The sequence below is a fragment of the Coregonus clupeaformis genome, chromosome 29 (genome assembly GCF_020615455.1).
Source record: "Coregonus clupeaformis isolate EN_2021a chromosome 29, ASM2061545v1, whole genome shotgun sequence".
In the NCBI taxonomy this organism is placed as follows: Eukaryota; Metazoa; Chordata; class Actinopteri; order Salmoniformes; family Salmonidae; genus Coregonus; species Coregonus clupeaformis.
Window position 1 is genome coordinate 25,045,752 of NC_059220.1, and position 19,899 is coordinate 25,065,650.

Genomic DNA, 19,899 nt, shown 5'->3' on the forward strand with positions numbered 1-19,899 from the left:
TATATATGTGTGTGTGTGTTTTTTGTATGTGTGTGTGTGTGTGTGTGTGTGTGTGTGTGTGTGTGTGTGTGTGTGTGTGTGTCAGAGGAACCCTTAGAGCAGAGGAACCCTTAGAGGAGAGGAACCCTTAGAGCAGAGGAACCCTTAGAGCAGAGGAACCCTTAGAGGAGAGGAACCCTTAGAGGAGAGGAACCTTTAGAGCAAAGGAACCCTTAGAGCAGAGGAACCTTTAGAGCAGAGGAACCTTTAGAGCAAAGGAACCCTTAGAGCAGAGGAACCCTTAGAGCAGAGGAACCTTTAGAGCAGAGGAAACCTTAGAGCAGAAGCATGTAGCCATGCTGAGAGGCAGCCCTTACAGACCTTTCACTGGGTTCATTGGTAGCCATCGGGGTCAGCAGAATGGATTCCATCAAATTATCTATGTCCCCACGAAGCTGTAAACTGTCCCATTCTCTCCCTGTATTAATTTTCTCTGTTTGACATGTAATGATGATGGTGATTGCTAATGTTATTCTAAGTCGTAGCAGTAGGATTATTTCTTAAAGTGTTGCAACACACGGTCATTTGCAAGCCAGTCGTGAAATGGTACAGTTATTCATGCGTAGCAGAGAAACATTAGAATGCATTATGTTATGCTCACCTTTGGGTGCTCTCTTGTTTAGATATCGATGAGTGTGTGAATGAGACAATCTGTGGGGACCATGGTTTCTGTGAGAACACAGACGGCTCCTACCGTTGTCAGTGTGACCGGGGCTACACCAACCCCCCTGGTGATGCTGGTGCCCATAGCTGTGTGGGTAAGTAACTGTTGAATTATACATTCCACTGGTTAGCATGGTCAGTTACTGTATACCAATGTGTAGTATGTACTGTATTGTATATGTGGGAATGTGTGTGTGTGTGTGTTTGTTTGTAAGCACACTCGTGCCTGTCGTTGTGCATGTGTACGTGCTGTGCATCGGTGTGTGTGAGCCTCGGTGTGAATTTACCCCCCCTCCCGTCCTGTGCAGACGTGAACGAGTGTGAGATGAGCACGGCACTGTGTGGAGAGGCCCTGTGTGAGAACGTGGACGGCAGCTTCCTGTGTATCTGCCCCAGCGACAATGAGGAATTTGATCCCATCACCAGCCAGTGCCGCCCGCAGGGTAACACACCACACACAGGGACTTATGGGACTTAAGGGTTCATTCTATCTATGCAGGATTGAGTTTTCACTGTCTTAATGAGGCATCTCATATTATCATAACATCTGTGGAACTAGCAGGGCACGAGTGGTTCCATGTTCCCTATAGTACTTGTTTCTATTTGACAACCTTTCTGCTGAGTTTGACTCCATGCTAATTGGATGGGGGGAAAGTTATGTTGTATCCCTACTAGGATACTGCATTGCAGTTCAAGTCTGTAAAGAACGAATTGCAGGAAACTATTCCAGCCATCCCTTACATAATTGATTTGCTGTGCTCAGAGCACAACTCATTTCAAGCTCTCCCTCATGGCCAAATCTCCTCCAGTCAAATTCCCACAAAGACAAACAAGGATAAGGTATAGCTATTGGCAAAACTGCCATGGAAAGATCTCTCTCAGAAACACTAACAGTGTTCACTGTAAACAGATTACTGAAATACAAGGTCAAGCTTACCTTGAGTCTGTGGAATTGGCATGTCTTTAGCTTGTCATAGGCATGTATACACAAGCGGGCCATATTTACATTAATAAGCAGCATGCTCTCGACGGGGATGTTTTTGTTCTCGTTCGGTATTAAACCCCAAGTATGCCTTGTGTACTTTGACCACATTCCGCTGTTTGCTTTTGACGTGTGCTAATCAATCATGTGAGAATGAATGGTGTGTTGACTCACATGCCAGTGTTTCCATTTGGTTAAGCCTGCTGCTTAACTGTGAATGGCTGAGACCATGTCTGTGGATAAAAGAGCAGCCTCAGCATTGTCAGCTGAAGGTACTCAGGCCTACTGCCTGCCCTACTGTATGATGTGGATCTCTTGACCCAGGGAAACACAGTGGCACTCATTATGCTAGACATGGGGCCAATGGACTGACTGATTCTTACTGAAATCATGATGGCGATAAATATTATTCATAGTGGTAATGGCTATAGTCTTTATTGTAGTAATTCAGCCATGAAAGTAGCAGTCAACTAGAGTCACAATTTATTCTGCAAATCCCCTCCAATTATTCTCCTCTGCATCTATTTCTCCTCATGAGAGGTGTGATTTCCCTACATGTGCTACAGGTGAAGATGCTCCTCCTAAGCCAGCCTCACACACTGAGGAGCTGAGGAAGGAGTGTTACTACAACCTGAACGATGCGAACTTCTGTGACAACGTGCTGTCTCGCAACACCACCAAGCAGGAGTGCTGCTGCACGGTGGGGGCTGGCTGGGGGGATGACTGTGAGATCCATCCCTGCCCTGTACCAGGGAGAGGTAAGTTTACTACAGTATGATTTGAGACTGAGTGAGATTCCCAAGAGGGATCAAATGATCACCCTTTAGGAGACATATATTCAGATACAACTGTTCACATATGTTCACTCCTTTTTGCTACACGGTATATAATACATTATTACAGTAAGGAGAAAGTATGTTTGTGCATTCATACTTGTTTGTTTCTTCAGAGGAGTATGACCAGTTGTGTCCACATGGAAGTGGTCTTCTGCCCCAAGCTGTTTCCTCCCAGAGCCTGGAACAGCAGAGTTTCAAAGGTACCTTACTTCTATGTGGTCTCCTCAAGCCACTGGCTACTGTTAAGAGTCAGTATACCTGAGGTTTCACAGTTTTTCCTTCTCCCATAACTTTGTACCAACACAAAGAAAATTGCTGTTTCAGCTCCCTTTTAATTACACCCATGGAAGCTGTTAAAAAAAGTCCTGCGTAATTTCCAACCTAATTTATGGTTCTCTTTAAAGCTAGCCCTTTACACCGTGACGGGATATCTGCATAACTAGCTAATTAAGCACAAGTGTTGTGCACTAACCAGCTTGTTCTAATAGAGAAGGCTGTCTCAAGCAAGGTGCCATGCTCATTTTACAGTAGGGGTCATGATTTGAGGGGTCTAGCTAGCTACAACAAATGCTAACGTTTTAGTGAGATTCTATAGACACAGTAGGCCTACACAAAGTTTAGGCCGATTCTAGAGATGATATATTAAAGAAAAGGTGATTTTTGTGTATGGTAGTATGTGAATTTATCAACCGATGTCACCCCCTTTCTTTCTTTCTTTCTTTCTTTCTTTCTTTCTTTCTTTCTTTCTTTCTTTCTTTCTTTCTTTCTTTCTTTCTTTCTTTCTTTCTTTCTTTCTTTCTTTCTTTCTTTCTTTCTTTCTTTCTCTCTCTCTCTCTCTCTCCTCTCTCTCTCACCAGATGTGGACGAGTGTACGATGTTTGGGCCAGATATCTGTAAGAATGGCCGTTGCTCCAACAACTTCTCCTCGTACTCCTGCTTCTGCCGTACAGGCTTCTACTATGACAACATCCGGCTGGAGTGTTTGGGTAAGGGCCGCTCGCTCTCTCTCTCCTTTTCTCTGTTCCACCAAACCTGCTCCAAAACTCGACTATGAGACTCAGTCGTTGACTTATGTGTGTGTGTGTGTTCCAGATTATGACGAGTGCCTGACAGAGAAGGCGTGTGTGGATGGGGTGTGTGTCAATACCCCTGGTTCTTTCAACTGCTTCTGTAGTCCCCCTCTGGTCCTGGACACCACCGGCCGCCGCTGCATCAGTGTCAACACCACCGAGGGTGAGGCTCAAACACTCACACTCACAGCAGCAGCACACTCCTACAGACACTGATAAACTACATCCTCCATTTCAGAGTTTATCCAGATGAAACAGTTACCAACCAGATTATTGATTCAGCTGTCCAACATTAACAACATATAATTAGTGAAAACTCCCTCCTTTCCTCTTTTGTGAATCACTCTCTTCCCTTCTTCCATTCTCCTTCCTTCCCTCTCTCCTCCCTTCCCTGAACCACAGAGGCTCATGAGCCTGATGAGGACATCCACCTGGACATCTGCTGGCAGGGCCTGGTAGATGAGGTTATGTGTGCCCAGCCCCTCATTGGCAGGAGGACCACCTACACAGAGTGCTGCTGTCTCTATGGAGTGGCCTGGAGCGAACAGTGTGCCTTCTGCCCCAGGAGGGACTCTGGTAAGGGACACAGCTAGCTGTCATTCATGCTGTTATTATTCTGTTGAAATGTAGAAGTGACATGATGACCTGTGATAGATATCTCACTAAAACACTGACCTGTGTGTTTGTTTGTGTTTGAGCAGATGACTACGCAGCAATGTGTAACCTGCCAAGGAGACGGGGGTCTGACAGTCTACGAGAGAGGCCAGGCTATGAGTACGGTCCTGGGGTTGAGGGTCCTGAGGGGCCCTATGTCCCACCCTACTGGGACAACTATGGAGGAGGGCCCATCACTGGGCCTGGGGGAACCTACTACAACCCAGATGACACCCAGGGCATCCCCCTGTTCACAGACAACACCAACGACTATGGCTCACGAGAGAGAGACATAGAGCCGCCACTACGCGTCCCCATCCACAGGCCAAGAGAGTTCCAGCCTCGCCCTGTAGACTCTTACAATGGTAACCTCGTTAGAATCATTAAAAATACACATTTATTAATATTATTGCTAATGCATGGTGAAATGCTACCTCTGTAGGGACTCCTTCTTCATTCATATTCTGTTTCCAATCAGACCGCTATGATGGCTTCGAAGGCCTGCGAGCAGAGGAGTGTGGCATCCTGAACGGCTGTGAGAATGGCCGGTGTGTGCGCGTGAGGGAAGGTTACACCTGTGACTGCTTTGATGGATACGAGCTTGACCTAACCAAAATGGCCTGCATCGGTAGGTTCCTCTCCCAGTGTCTCAGAATGTCCACCAACAGTCGGAGTCAGATTCTCCTCTCTGTGTTCCAAGCAGATATATCATTTCATTTTGGAATTCCTAGAAACAAATTAGTCAATTTAGAGAACCGTTTGATCTGTTCCATTTTCCCACATTTCAAAATGATGCATGGTGTGGGGCTAAGATCAATCCCTACTTCAGAATTAAGAAGCCTTCCCTAGGTTTATGCCTTTTGGAGACAGGTCTTGGGGTTCTCTTTAGTGATGTAACTCACCATGCAATATCACACAGAGTTTGGCTGCAGAGAAATGACAATCAAACCTCCCATGTCAGATTTAAGCAATAAGGCCCGAGGGGGTATGGTATATGGCCAATATACCACTGCTAAGGGCTGTTCTTAGGCTGTTCTTAGGCAAATCAGCATTCAGGGCTCGAAACACCAAGTTTATAATAGGAATAATAAACTGGGTGGTTTGAGTCCTGAATTCTGATTGGCTAACAGCCGTGGTATACGGGTATGACAAAACATTTAGTTTTACTGCTCTAATTTCGTTGGTAACCAGTTAATAATAGCAATAAGGATCCTCGGGGGTTTGTGATATATGGCCAATATACCACGGCTAAGGGCTGTGTCCAGGCACTCTGCGTCGCGTCGTGGATAAGAACAGCCCTTAGCCGTGGTATATTGGCCATATACCACACCTCCTCTGGCTTTATTGCTTAAATAGAAACCAATTGAAGGCCAACAATGAAAGGACATTTTGCTGCTGCCTTCCAGATAATATTGAGAATCAGATAATACTAGAATCTGAAGTCAAATGTCTACTGTTTGCTGATGATCTGGTGCTTCTGTCCCCAACCAAGGAGGGCCTACAGCAGCACATAGATCTTCTGCACATATTCTGTCCGAGCTGAGCCCTGACAGTAAATCTCAGTAAGACAAAAATAATGGTGTTCCAAAAAAGGTCCAGTTGCCAGGACCACAAATACAAATTACATCTAGACACCGTTGCCCTAGAGCACACAAAAAACTAAACATACCTCGGCCTAAACATCAGCACCACCGGTAACTTCCACAAAGCTGTGAACGATCTGAGAGACAAGGCAAGAAGGGCCTTCTATGCCATCAAAAGGAACATAAAATTCGACATACCAATTAGGATCTGGCTAAAAATACTTGCCCTTTATGGTTGTCAGGTCTGGGGTCCGCTCACCACCCAAGAATTCACAAAATGCGACAAACACCAAATTGAGATTGCATGAAGATTTCTGCAAAAATATCCTCAGTGTACAACGAAAACACCAAATAATGCTTGCAGAGCAGAATTAGGCCGATACCAGCTAATTATCAAAATCCAGAAAAGAGCCGTTCAATTCTACAACCACCTAAAAGGAAGCGATTCCCAAACCTTCCATAACAAAGCCATCACCTACAGAGAGATGAGCCTGGAGAAGAGTCCCCTAAGCAAGCTGGTCCTGGGGCTCTGTTCACAAACACAAACAGACCCCACAGAGCCCAAGGACAGCAACACAATTAGACCCCACCAAATCATGAGGAAAAAAAAGATAATTACTTGACACATTGGAAAGAATTCACAAATAAACAGAGCAAACTAGAATGTTATTGGAGAACAATTGGAGGGTTACTTACAGTGCCTTGCAAAAGTATTCATCCCCCTTGGCGTTTTTCTTATTTTGTTGCATTACAACCTGTAATTTAAATTTAATTTTATTTGGATTTCATGTAATGTACATACACAAAATAGTCCAAATTGGTGAAGTGAAATGAAAAAAATAACTTGTTTCAAAAAATTCTAAAAACTAAATAATGGAAAAGTGGTGCGTGCATATGTATTCACCCCCTTTGCTATGAATCCCCTAAATAAGATCTGGTGCAACCAATTACCTTCAGAAGTCACATAATTAGTTAAATAAAGTCCACATGTGTGCAGTCTAAGTGTCACATGATCTGTCACATGATCTCAGTATATATACACCTGTTCTGAAAGGCCCCAGAGTCTGCAACACAACTAAGCAAGGGGCACCACCAAGCAAGCGGCACCATGAAGACCAAGGAGCTCTCCATACAAGTACAGATCAGGGTTGGGTTATAAAAAAATATCTGAAACTTTGAACATCCCACGGAGCACCATTAAATCCATTATTAAAAGATGGAAAGAATATGGCACCACAACAAACCTGCCAAGAGAGGGCCGCCCACCAAAACTCACGGAACAGGCGAGGAGGGCATTAATCAGAGAGGCAACAAAGAGACCAAAGATAACCCTAAAGGAGCTGCAAAGCTCCACAGCAGAGATTGGAGTATCTGTCCATAGGACCACTTTAAGCCGTACACTCCATAGAGCTGGGCTTTACGGAAGAGTGGCCAGAAAAAAGTAATTGCTTCAAGAAATAAATAAGCCATGTGGGAGACTCCCCAAACATATGGAAGAAGGTACAGAGAGACTAAAATTGAGCTTTTTGGCCATCAAGGAAAACACTATGTCTGGCGCAAACCCAACACCTCTAATCACCCCGAGAACACCATCCCATAAAAAGCCATATCTCAGACTGCCCATCTTAATCTTTTCTTTTTATTGGCCAGTCTGAGATATGGCTTTTTCTTTGCAACTCTGCCTAGAAGGTCAGCATCCCAGAGTCGCCTCTTCACTGTTGACGTTGAGACTGGTGTTTTGTGGGTACTATTTAATGAAGCTGCCAGTTGAGGACCTGTGAGGCGTCTGTTTCTCAAACTAGACAGTGTAATGTTTTTGTCCTCTTGCTCAGTTGTGCACCGGGGCCTCCCACTCCTCTTTCTATTCTGATTAGAGCCAGTTTGCGCAGTTCTGTGAAGGGAGTAGTACACAGCGTTGTACGAGATCTTCAGTTTCTTGGCAATTTCTCGCATGGAATAGCCTTCATTTCTCAGAACAAGAATAGACTAACGAGTTTCAGAAGAAAGTTATTTGTTTCTGGCCATTTTGAGCCTGTAATTGAACCCACAATTGCTGATGCTCCAGATACTCAACTAGTCTCAAGAAGGCCAGTTTTATTGCTTCTTTAATCAGCACAACAGTTTTCAGCTGTGCTAACATAATTGCAAAAGGGTTTTCTAATGATCAATTAGCCTTTTAAAATGATAAACTTGGATTAGCAAACACAACGTGTCATTGGAACACAGGACTGATGGTTGCTGATAATGGGCCTCTGTACGCCTATGTAGATATTCCATTAAAGATCAGCCATTTCCAGCTACAATAGCCATTTACAACATTAACAATGTCTACACTGTATTTCTGATTAATTTTGATGTTATTTTAATGGACAAAAAAATTGCTTTTCTTTCAAAAACAAGGAATTTTCTAAGTGACCCCAAACTTTTGAACGGTCATGTATATATATATATATATATATATATATATTTGCGAGAAAAAAAAACATATGGGGGATTGGAAGTGATGCAGACAATTACATTATCTATTTCACTTGCTTTGGCAATGTAAACATATGTTTCCCATGCCAATAAAGCTCCTTAAATGGAATTGAATTGAGAGAGAGAGAGAGAGAGAGAGAGAGAGAGAGAGAGAGAGAGAGAGAGAGAGAGAGAGAGAGAGAGAGAGAGAGAGAGAGAGAGAGAGAGAGAGAGAGAGAGAGAGAGAGAGAGAGAGAGAGAGAGAGATATGAAAGCAGTTTTGAGAGTCGTGCATCCCTCTAGCCCCCACTGTTGCCGGACAACTACTGCAGCTGACTGTGGAGCCATCCTACCACCCACACTGACCAGGCCACTATGTGGGACTTCTGACACAGGACATGTGGCATGAACAGCTGCATTTGCTGTGAAATTGGTCTCCTCAGTTAACTCTGCGTGTCTCCTTTTCCTGCAGACATAAACGAGTGTGAGGACATCAGTGACAATGTGGCACTGTGTAAGAACGGGGCCTGTACCAACACTGAGGGGTCGTACAAGTGCACCTGCCTGCCCGGCTTCCAGGCCTCCGCCAAGCCCCATGAATGCATCCCAGAGGTCCCAGTGTCTGGCTTTAGAGAGAGAGTGGCAGGAAACTGAGGGTGTGACTGTTGGAGCTTCTTCTCTCCTCCCTCCACCACCCCACACCCTTACCCTCATCCCCTGCCCTCTCACAGGGCCTGGCACTAAACCTCCATCAAGAACACTGAAACGTCCACACTTGTCCCCTAAACACACACAAACACACCTACACACATACTCTTACTGACTCTTTCATATTTTCTCTCTACCACACACATACTCGTTCACATTTCCACAGGGGACCAGGAGCTGTCCAGTGAATGTATTCCATGGGATATCCTATTTCTTAACATTTGCATTTTGCCTTAAAGGGATTTTCTGAGGAGTGACCTTTTATTCAGTCATCCCAGGCAGTTTGGTATGCATACATATTTTCTGCATTGTTTTTCTCCATTTGTCTTTTTGGTTGATTATTTATTTCATGTACATGACAAGGCTCTGCAAAGTAAGAATGAAAACCATTTCAGAGGGTATAGGATTTATATTGTCTTATTTGTCAGACCAATATACTTTACTAATGATGAGGGGAAACAGTGTGAATAGTTTTTGAAGTTTGGTAACTAAGCCTGGAGGAAGCATATTGTCGTAAGCATGCCACATGTTATATTCATATTATAACATAATAATCACATTGCTATACAGAGAAAGTTACTTTCAAACCACTTTTTACTAGTATTTGGGATGCTTCTGTGGTCAGCAAGGACTTTACAAGGACCAACCATCCCTTCCACTGGTCTTCTGTGTTTCTCATGACAGTGCAATCCTACAGTCCTCATCCTCGAAGATAAAGAGGCTCCTCTGTTGGCAAGGTTGTCTCAAGCAATAACTAGGATCAAACAAGGTCCAGACCAGATTAATATGCTATCACAATGTTGCTTTGACCTGTTGCCAGTACAATGAGAGAGAGAGAGAGAGAGAGAGAGAGAGAGAGAGAGAGAGAGAGAGAGAGAGAGAGAGAGAGAGAGAGAGAGGGAAAGAAATAATTGAATATGGGCTTGGAAAGGCTATAAATGTATATGATTAAATATGTAATATGTTTGTATAGGTTCCACTAGCCTTCTCCCACTAGTCAAGAGAGTAGTTAAGCACACATTATGTCCCGTGGCTAATTATTTATGTTTACATTCAACCACATTCACATTCACAATTGACTTCCCATAAATGCATCTCTGAATGTGAGTAAAAGCTTTGTTGAAGAGGTTTAGGATATTTTGTACAGATCTAGTACTATGTATTAATGTTTTTGTTACATTCTAATAATGCATATAGTGCAGCCAATATTTTTGTTTGACAAAATAAAATAAAAAATGAAAAAAAATCCAGCATTACAGCTTAGCCATGTAGATTTATATATTTCTGTAAAATTGTTTTTAAACATATCTTTATGTATGAGAAAAGTGGTTTACACTGTACCAGAGAAAGTGTATGTATCCTGCCCTGTGGAGCAGACATTGAAATGTAATGTTGGGGAATGGCAGTACTATTTTCAACACAATGTGGTGCCATTGATCCAACAAGTACAATACAAAGAACAATGCCTTTTGAAATGCAAGCAATATCATTTGTGCCATTAAAACTCAACCTTTTTTGCCTTTCAAATAATGTTACTGGGAACAGTATGTCATTCTAGTGACCTTTTTTTAATCAATATAGTGAACACTATTCAGCATTTCTAATCAAATAAACATTGTTGTCCTTTCGCATTCAACTCTAGAAACATACAATTGCTGATTGGTCATGTTTTTAAATTTTCCATTTACAGATGCCTATCTTGCCAGCACCTATTTTACACATATTTGGAGGATGCCTTCTTTCAATGACTGATGCCCTTGACCTGCATTCAAAGAGATGTTCACTGTACTCTTTATCAGTCTATCTATACTGTATGATTCATCCCTCCACAAGTCTTACATTGAGGTAAAACAAATAGTGAACATGTATTTGATATTATTTAAAGCTTTGTAAACCACAAGTTGTGGTGTAGGATGTGATGTATGCTGTGGTCTATGAAAATGTAATGTTCATTCCTTTTGTTTACCTCTTGAGTGTAGTCACTATCTGTCATCAAAATAAACTTTTTAAATATCTATATTTATTTGTCTCCCTTATCTGTGGAATATTCTACACACTACACAATACTACATTTCACCACTATACAATAATTTCCTAATTTCTAAACCATATGTGTATAATGCAAATATACTTTCAGCTCAAATGGAGCACTCACATGAGTATGGAGGGTGATCAGTGCCAGTTCGAGAAAGCAATGCTTAAATGCTCAATTGAAATGCGAAAATGATAAATGCATTTATATGTTCATATCAGTGCGCATGATTCATGCCACAGTGAAATTGCTATGTTAAAATGAAAATCGAACATGGCTAATTGAACATTGGAAACGGTAAACGGAAATTATAAATGAAAATGGTAAACAGAAAATGACAAAGGGTTTACAGAAAATGGTAAATGCAATGTGCAAAGTGAAATGGAAAGTGGTTGTTTACATTTTCCAACTGCCCAATTTAGCATTTTCTCTTCTCATTTTCAAAGTGTATGCAAGTTGCTTCCTGGAGGCGTGAACCAGTAGAGCAACACAACACCACCATGCAGTGATACATCCTAGCTATGTCACGCTCTCTGCATTAATTTTAGACTAGTGTAACTGACAGGGTTCGAACCTGGTGTCCTGTACACCAGAAGAACAGCTTAGCCTGCTAAGCCAAAGCCTAGGAAATGTAGCTTGGGGAGCCAATGCAATTTTTTTGGTCTCAGCAAAGTTACTCAACACTAGGCAAAGTTATTCATCACATGTGCGTGGTCACCAAACCACTTCTCATTGGTTAGTTGTTCTCATGATGAGTAACCTTGTCTGATACATGAAGAGTTGCATTGGCTCCCAGAGTCAATGCCTAGGCTGCAGCTTAGCAGGCCTATGCTTTTCTGGTGTGCAGGAGACATGGGTTAGTTACACTAGTCTAAAATCAATGTACAAAGAGCCCGACATGGCTAGGATGTACCACTATATGGGGATGTGGTGTTGCTCTCCTGGTTCATGCCTCCAAGAAGCAATGTGCATACACTTTGAACATTCAAATGCAAATAGAAAATAGAAAATGCTTAATTGGGTAGTTGGAAAATGAAAGCAGCCACTTTCAATTTCACTTTGCACATAGCATTTTACAATTTTCTGTTTACATTTTGGCTTTTTCCGTTGACCATATACACATTTTATTTCGAATTTTTCTATTTTCATTTTAACTTTGCAATTTATTGTGGAATGAATCATGCACACTGAGATGAAAATAAAAAGGCATTTATCATTTTCACATTCCTATTTAGCATTTAAGCATTACATTTTCGAACTGGCACGCTGCATACTCGTGAGGATTTTATGTGTTGTGAGTATCTGGGTGGTGTGCGAGCCTGTGATTTATTGTGCTCTCACGCCACCCAGTGGCCGTAATGTCTATGGGTACAGCACAACCACACTGTGGAAGGCGTTTCCCACAGTTCCCAGCCTTGTCCAGAATTTCAGTTGTATACTGGGAAATTGTGTCCATACCTGTCCGTACAGCCCTATCATGCTTTCATGGAGGATAGAAAAGCATACAGATCCCAGAAACCACGCAATGTGCGTGGCTAAAATTGGAGTGTTGAGATTCGACTACATTGTGCGCGTGCTGCGCACTTTTTGCAGATCTTTCATGAAAGCACATCCGGTAAATGTGTTTTTTTATTTGACAATAATACCGGTATAGATGCTTTTAAATCTGTGCGTGGTGTAGCGCAAATTACGTCAGGAGTGCATGCCAGAATAATAGTTTAATTTTTAGAAATTCTTGTTTTCCAAAGGCGAAAAATGTAACCAGCAAATAAGAAGTCCTGCCTTTAATGCATTACTTACGGAATATCAGGTGAAAATAGGAATGAGAAGAGCTGCTTAGATTGACATTAATTTCGGTTTAATATGCACAAAGCTGTCTGACAGCTGCTGCGAGCTAGCTATAATGCTATCTAGTATAAGGATAACATTACAAGAGAGACATTCATTGTAACGTTGTTATGCGACATTGTTACTAGCTAGCTATTCCCTGCATAGACCAATCTACAATGTAACAGGGACTTGTTTTGCTGCTGGTTGTTGGCTACTTTGTTGCAGCAGGCTGTGACAAACATTCCACTGATCAAATATAATTCGTATTTCCTAAACTCTCTTTGAACAGTGAGGGAGGTTCAAAGAATACAAATTCAATTGACAAACGTTGTTTCAGTTTTAACTAATGGCAAAGAAAGAATGTGTTGCACAATGCAAAGACGAATCCTCAATGCTACGAAATCGGAGAGGCCAGATGAATACAGGGGAGCAGTGCCCTGTTTCAACCCATCATGAGTCGACCCAGGAGGAGAATACAGAGGATGATAGACTGTCTGAAGGTGACAGCCAATCCTTAAATGGGACATCAGCACAACATGACCAGGACATCTACTCTCCAAATAATGAGGCACAAAGCACAGTTTACTTTCTGTTGGTGGTGTTGCTCTCTTTTTCCACACGCCTTTACAAAATCATGGAACCCCCTCATGTATGGTGAGTGATGGTGCCCCAAGAGAAGTTGTAAGGATCCCTCATGAAGTCACCTTGTGTTTATGTATAATCTCATTGTGTGATCCTATCTGTTTTAGCTGGGATGAAACCCACTTTGGGAAAATGGGGAGCTACTACATCAACAGGACCTTCTTCTTTGATGTCCACCCACCACTTGGAAAAGTAAGAAAATGCCACTACCTTTTGCATTCTAAACATTCTTAGAATATCTCTTTCTACAGTCCTCATTACTTCCATAACTTGATAAGTATCTTGATTCTTGCTTTGCACAATGTGTATGTGTTTAAAAAAAAAAAAAAACTTTCCCTCTATGCCAGATGCTGATCGGGCTAGCTGGGTACATGACTGGCTACGACGGCACCTACCCGTTCCTTAAACCTGGGGACAAATATGAGCACCACAACTACTGGGGGATGAGAGGGGTAAGGCCTACACAAACATAGAAAGGTTTTTATATTGTGTGAGTAATGTCATGCCCCACAGTACTAGTTTGACCTGTGAACTTGCTCTGCCTCGCTGCAGTTCTGTGCATCTCTGGGCTCCTGCCTGCCCCCCTTTGCCTACCTCACAGTGCTGGAGTTGTCCCAGTCCCCAACAGCTGCCCTCATCACTGCTGCAATGCTGGCCTTTGGTGAGTATCTGCCACCAGCACTAACAAAGTAACAAGAGACAGCCTGGGGGAGAGTTTGGTTCTACTTTAGCCAATTACCTTGCCAAACAGACTTGAGGATGGACTGGTCAACCATTCTTTTCATGTTATCAATGTGGTGTTACAGGATTCTCAGTGAAGTTTAAAATGTGTATTGTGTTAGATCACCCTAATCGAAATAACTTGTACCTCGGGCTGTTTCCCTCCCATTCAGACACTGGCTGCATCACCATCTCCCAGTACATCCTTCTTGACCCCATCCTCATGTTCTTTATAATGGGAGCAGTGCTCAGCATGGTCAAGTTCAATCTACAGAGATATAGGTAAGGAACCTCCAGAGCAGAGCAAACCTACATCTGAATTGTCAGTCAAGTTATTAGAATCAGATTAAAAGCACTTGTTATTGACCAACTTCATACATACAGTGATGCTGCAATGCTCTCTCTTATGGTGTTCAGGCCCTTTAGCGCACCCTGGTGGTTCTGGCTGGTACTGACAGGGGTAAACCTGTCTGGGGCTCTGGGGGTTAAGTTTGTGGGGCTGTTTGTCATCCTGCTGGTGGGACTGAACACAGCCTGGGACCTGTGGAGTTTGCTGGGGGACCTGCACCTCTCTCTGGTACTCATCAAATTATTATGATTCACCTATAATATTGACATACCTACACTGACTTACATTGGAGGCCAACACTGACTCCTGCTCCATTTCCTTCGTTCTACCAGATGGATTTTGGGAAGCACTTGTTGTCCCGGGTGTTTGGGCTTATCCTGCTTCCTCTGTTCCTGTATGTTACAATATTTGCAGTCCACTTTGTTGTCCTGAACAAAAGGTAAGGTGATTATTGGCTGTGCATTTGTTATAGTGTGGTTATTGGAAAGCTTTCAATTGTTTCTCACCTAAATAATATGTAATCACATTTACACAATGTGTTTCCATTGTCCCCTGTCTCCAGTGGTCCAGGAGATGGCTTCTTTAGCTCTGCTTTTCAGTCCCGTCTGATTGGAAACAACCTACACAATGCATCCATGCCTGAGTGTGAGTTGATTTAAACAGCATCTTCTACGTTTTTGTTTTGTTTTTGTCTTTACAATAGTGGTGCTTTACAGTATATTTCCACTGTAATGTCCTAAGTAACCCCCAGCTTCTAATAATGCTGGTCTGTCCTCCTTGTTCTACTATTCTACTATGATGATGGTCTGTGCTCTCCTTCCTCCTACAGACCTGGCATATGGATCAATCATCACTGTGAAGAACCTACGCATCGCTGGAGGATACCTCCACTCTCACTGGCATCTGTACCCAGAAGGAGTAGGAGCAAAGCAGCAGCAGGTCACAGCATACCTCCATAAGGACTATAACAACCTGTGGCTGGTGCAAAGACCCAATGACAGTGATGGTGAGAGGACAGCCTTGTTGTGCAGTCAGAATATGTCACTCATAAAGGTTAATTGCAACAGACGTTTTATACGTATTATGATGTATTTTGTGTTCTTTTTTTTGTCCAGCACAATCAGGAGAACCTGACCTTGTTCGTCATGGTGACATTATTCGATTGGAGCACAAAGAGTAAGTGTCACCCTCCTGGTTTGACAGTGACACCCTCCTGGTTTGACAGTGACACCCTCATCTGTTTGAAAGTTTATCATTGTACTGCTCCCATACAGTACCTGTTTACATGTTGACTTTACAACAAATTCTTCAGTGCAATAATGGTTGATTCTCCTGTGTCCACCAGGACTACCCGTAACCTTCACAGTCATCTCCACGAGGCACCTCTCACTAAGAAACACTTCCAGGTCACAGGATATGGCATCGTGAGTAAGCACATACAATGCTTGCACAGTTCTCAGAAGTTATTGATAGGTTTCCTGTGAGAGAGGTTTCATCCTTCAGCCTAAATGTTGATCAGTATCATTCCTTCCCGGTGCTTTCAGAATGGAACAGGTGACCCTAATGACCTGTGGCAGGTGGAGGTGTGTGGGGGTCGGAAGGGCGACCTGGTCAAGGTGTTACGCAGCAAAGTACGCTTCCTGCACCGAGCAACTGGCTGTGTGCTCTACTCCTCCGGCAAGACTCTCCCCAAATGGTAAGAAATGGAGGAGTGATCTAGACTCTTCTAAAGTTCTCTCTTATATCTTTATTTACAAATGTTAACATTACCGATGATGACCGTATCAAACTGTGTCTTCTCTGTTCAGGGGCTGGGAACAGGTGGAGGTTACGTGTAGCCCATATCTGAAGGAGACCCCAAACTCTCAATGGAATATTGAGGATCATATCAATACCAAATGTACAGTTCCATTCCTGTCTTTTCCCTTTTTTGAATTGTGTTCCCATGGCCCACAGCTTGATATGTGATGGTGTTGTGTGTTTACTTAATACCTAACGGTGTGTGTTTTGATAGTGCCCAACATTAGCCTTTCAGTGCTGAAGCCCCACTTCCTGGAGATATTGCTGGAGTCCCACATCGTTATGATCAGGGTGAGAGAACAAGATAACACACATCTCACTGTGTGCCAAATTCTCCCACATACTTAGTTGTAATGAATACAATAAACGTGTCTCTTTTTACAGGGTAACAGTGGGTTGAAGCCCAAAGACAATGAAATGAACTCTAAACCCTGGCACTGGCCAATCAACTACCAGGTTTGCATGTTGAATACCTCATGGCTTCAATGTGGTTGGACAGTCCCAAAAATGAAATAGTCACTTATTACTGTGCCTTTGTTCTGTTTTTGCAAAGGGATTGAGGTTCTCTGGAGTGAATGAGACTGAGTACCGTGTCTACCTGTTAGGGAACCCTGTAAGTACCTCTCTCCACTCACTGAGTATGCTAACACAACACTGCTACAATATAGCTAAATCTACCTCCTCTGCAGGTGATCTGGTGGCTGAACCTGCTTAGTCTGGGCCTGTATGTGGTTATGGTGGCAGCGGCCTCTATAGCCCTCCGCAGAGGAGTCCAGCTAGACAAGAGAAGAACAGGTAAGAGGATTTAGAACTTCCCTGTCACTGTCATGAGTAACTAGTTTGAGTACTTGATTTGAACACTGATGTGTATGTTTGTGTGCAGAGCATTGTCGCGTGCTGATGGAAGGTGGAGGGCTGCTGCTCCTGGGCTGGTTGCTGCACTACGTACCCTTCTACACCATGGGCCGCATCCTCTACTACCACCACTACTTCCCTGCCATGCTCTTCAGCAGCATGCTAACAGGTACAGTGGGCCTACCACAAACACATGCTCCCCATAATGCCCTCGTCATATTGATTGCATGTTACAGACTCATCCAGGAGTCATACATGAAATAACATTGGAGTAGGTCAGGTCCAGTTATATTTATAAAGATCTTGAATTGTCTTCTCTATCTCAGGGATAACTTTGGACACCCTGCTGCAGAGTGCTGACCTGTGGCTCCGCCCACCCTATTCTTACTGGCTGCTTAGAGGAGGACTGGCAATGCTATTCCTGGCCATCCTCTATAGGTGAGATAACCATGAGGCCTCTGTTATATGCCTTTGAGCTTAATTAAATTGTAAAGTTTAAAGTTAAAGTTTTCTGTTAGTGTTATTGCCTACAGTACTGTATGTCATTTGGGCAACAGATAATCTACACCCAAAAATGAATTTTGAAATTCGTTGTTCTCTCTTATCTTCAGCTTACATGTATGTTTCTCTCTATGCCTTTCTAACCCATGCAGCTTTTACATGTTTCACCCTCTGTCCTATGGTATGAGAGGGCCGCTGGCCCATGACCCTGCTAGTACCATGGCTGGCCTGAAGTGGATGGACTCCTGGGAGTTTTAGTCAGTTGAACAGTCAGGAAGAGTTCTGACTGACAGTGATATATATCAGTGGTTTTATTTTTATCAGTGGTGTTTTAGCAGACATGCAAGTGTCTATTTCTTACACACTACGTGAACTTCAGAAATTACAGTATTTTTCATAATGTGCATAGCTATGGATTGTTAAATATTTAACATGAAAGTATTTTATTAGTCAGTTTTATGTCCAGATATTTCAAAGTGTTTTAATTCAACATTGAAAACTGAATATTTGAGTGACTTTCTACACTTGAATTGCGCAGCAGTGTGTTGTGAAACGATATTAAGACCAGAATATACTGTTCACAATCATAGCCTACTCTTTTGGTGTTGGGAGATAACTTGATAAATACATGAATGTGCTTTAGGTGGATGTTGAAATGTAATGAATTGTGTTTATTTAATTGAGACTGTTAGTGACGGCTAATGATGTCTACTGAACTGCCTTAACATGCGTTTAGTTTTTTCTTGACTGAGTTGCAATAATGAGCTAAGTGCCTAGGGACTAAATCCATTTAAAATACTTTTGAGAATCTAATATTCTAATTAAATGTTTTATGATATGAATGAATTAACCTGTTTCCATTATTATAATATCAAATTTCCTTTTTCTTTGTTTATCTTGCAAAGTTTGCTTGATCTTACATTGTGCACAGTATTGTATAAATATTTGGCAAGATACAGTGCTTTCAATGACTGTCAGTTCTGCATTTTGCTTTCTCAAAGAAAGGGATCTGTTACTTTTCAATACAACTCTCCAAAACAACCTTTTTTACCTGTTGATTGTATATTGTCTCAATTTTACTAGTGCATAATCATTGCCTTTTATTGCTCCTGTGGTGTCCTATATGTGTTAGCAATGTGTGATCTTATTTCATGTGTGGTTATGATGAATAATATGTTAGTTTTTTGCATTTGTATGTGACAAGTTAACAGACATTATCATCTTTTTACTCCTCAAATACAGAAAAGGAGCACTGAATGTCATGCATAATTTTTTTCTAGATCGAAACAAGCTCTCAAACTCTAGGAGGCATTTAGCCTTCTCCCTACAGTTTTCAGCCATTAGCTTTGCCCACGACTGGCTCATGTGAACTACAATCCCGACGCTGTGTTTTAACGTTTAGAAACGTCAATTATCATCGCTTGCGATACGGCTTTCGAAACATATGGCCCTTGTCTTTCATCAGCGAGAAAGAATCCTTCAAATAAAAAAGATACACCTACTGTAGTAGTTTTGCACAGATCAATACAGTTTAGGGGCCGCCATCCAACGAAACTACACTTCTGCTACACTTCCCGAGTTACACAGGTGTTCGGAGCATGCTAGATGGCTAATTAGCACAGGTGGTCAGCGCTCTTTTCTGTCTGTTTTCTGTAAAAAAGTACTGTAACATGGAGATATGGCCGTGTGGGAACACTAACCCTTTTTTTTCCTGATATGAAAGATAAGGTCCTTATGCTTAAAAAAACGTACCGCAAACGACGCATGTTAATGTTCAGATTGAGCGTCCAGGCTCTTAACACAACTCCCCCGTACAGAAGTGGCTTTTGTCCAATGACGTGTAATGTAATGAAATTGATAGGTTTCCTGTGAGAGAGGTTTTATCAAGGGCTCGATAGAAACAAGCTGACAATGGTTATTTTTGGAATCCATATTACAGATAGACTATATTGTAGGCTGCTGCCATGTAATCACCCAGAGGTTCATCTATATTTTTTTCAAGAAATTGAGCATACAGTCACAGATGGAGGTTGGAAAGCTTTTTTTCTTAGAGAATGATTGATCTATAAGGATATATTTGATGCAGTTTGTGATACATATGCCACCTGCTGACAGAAGTTTGCAGTGCAGCTTGCTGCAGACACGTCAATCTGAAGCAGCGTCAACCCATTGGCTGCA

General features: G+C 42.4%; 2 protein-coding genes across 2 annotated transcripts in view; both read left to right on the plus strand.

Moving 5' to 3' along the window:
* Positions 1-11,007, plus strand: part of LOC121544919 (latent-transforming growth factor beta-binding protein 2-like) — a 180,786-nt gene extending 169,779 nt beyond the window's left edge. Inside the window, 10 exon segments of the mRNA XM_041855169.2 lie at positions 663-797; positions 1,011-1,145; positions 2,251-2,442; positions 2,634-2,720; positions 3,378-3,506; positions 3,613-3,753; positions 3,993-4,166; positions 4,292-4,609; positions 4,723-4,872; positions 8,757-11,007. Of these exon segments, the coding sequence (XP_041711103.2) occupies positions 663-797; positions 1,011-1,145; positions 2,251-2,442; positions 2,634-2,720; positions 3,378-3,506; positions 3,613-3,753; positions 3,993-4,166; positions 4,292-4,609; positions 4,723-4,872; positions 8,757-8,938 (1,643 nt within the window). The 3' untranslated portion in view covers positions 8,939-11,007.
* A 1,677-nt stretch (positions 11,008-12,684) lies between these two features.
* Positions 12,685-18,978, plus strand: LOC121544920 (protein O-mannosyl-transferase 2). The gene is made up of 20 exons (XM_041855170.2): positions 12,685-13,508; positions 13,604-13,688; positions 13,844-13,948; positions 14,049-14,157; positions 14,390-14,498; positions 14,634-14,793; positions 14,898-15,004; positions 15,128-15,210; positions 15,395-15,571; positions 15,681-15,741; positions 15,911-15,989; positions 16,110-16,261; positions 16,374-16,465; positions 16,580-16,656; positions 16,750-16,821; positions 16,919-16,978; positions 17,055-17,160; positions 17,249-17,389; positions 17,547-17,658; positions 17,874-18,978. The coding sequence occupies exons 1-20, from the start codon at positions 13,201-13,203 to the stop codon at positions 17,977-17,979; spliced, it is 2,301 nt and encodes a 766-aa protein (XP_041711104.2). The 5' UTR covers positions 12,685-13,200; the 3' UTR covers positions 17,980-18,978.
* The last annotated feature ends 921 nt before the right edge of the window (positions 18,979-19,899 follow it).

What these genes read in the sequence shown, in the direction of transcription:
- LOC121544920 (XM_041855170.2), top strand. Translation starts at nt 13,201, where the DNA reads ATGGCAAAGAAAGAATGTGTTGCACAATGCAAAGACGAATCCTCAATG. An exon ending in TCCACCCACCACTTGGAAAA is followed by an intron (nt 13,689 to 13,843) that starts GTAAGAAAATGC and finishes CCTCTATGCCAG; the next exon opens with ATGCTGATCGGGCTAGCTGG. An exon ending in TTCCTGGCCATCCTCTATAG is followed by an intron (nt 17,659 to 17,873) that starts GTGAGATAACCA and finishes TAACCCATGCAG; the next exon opens with CTTTTACATGTTTCACCCTC.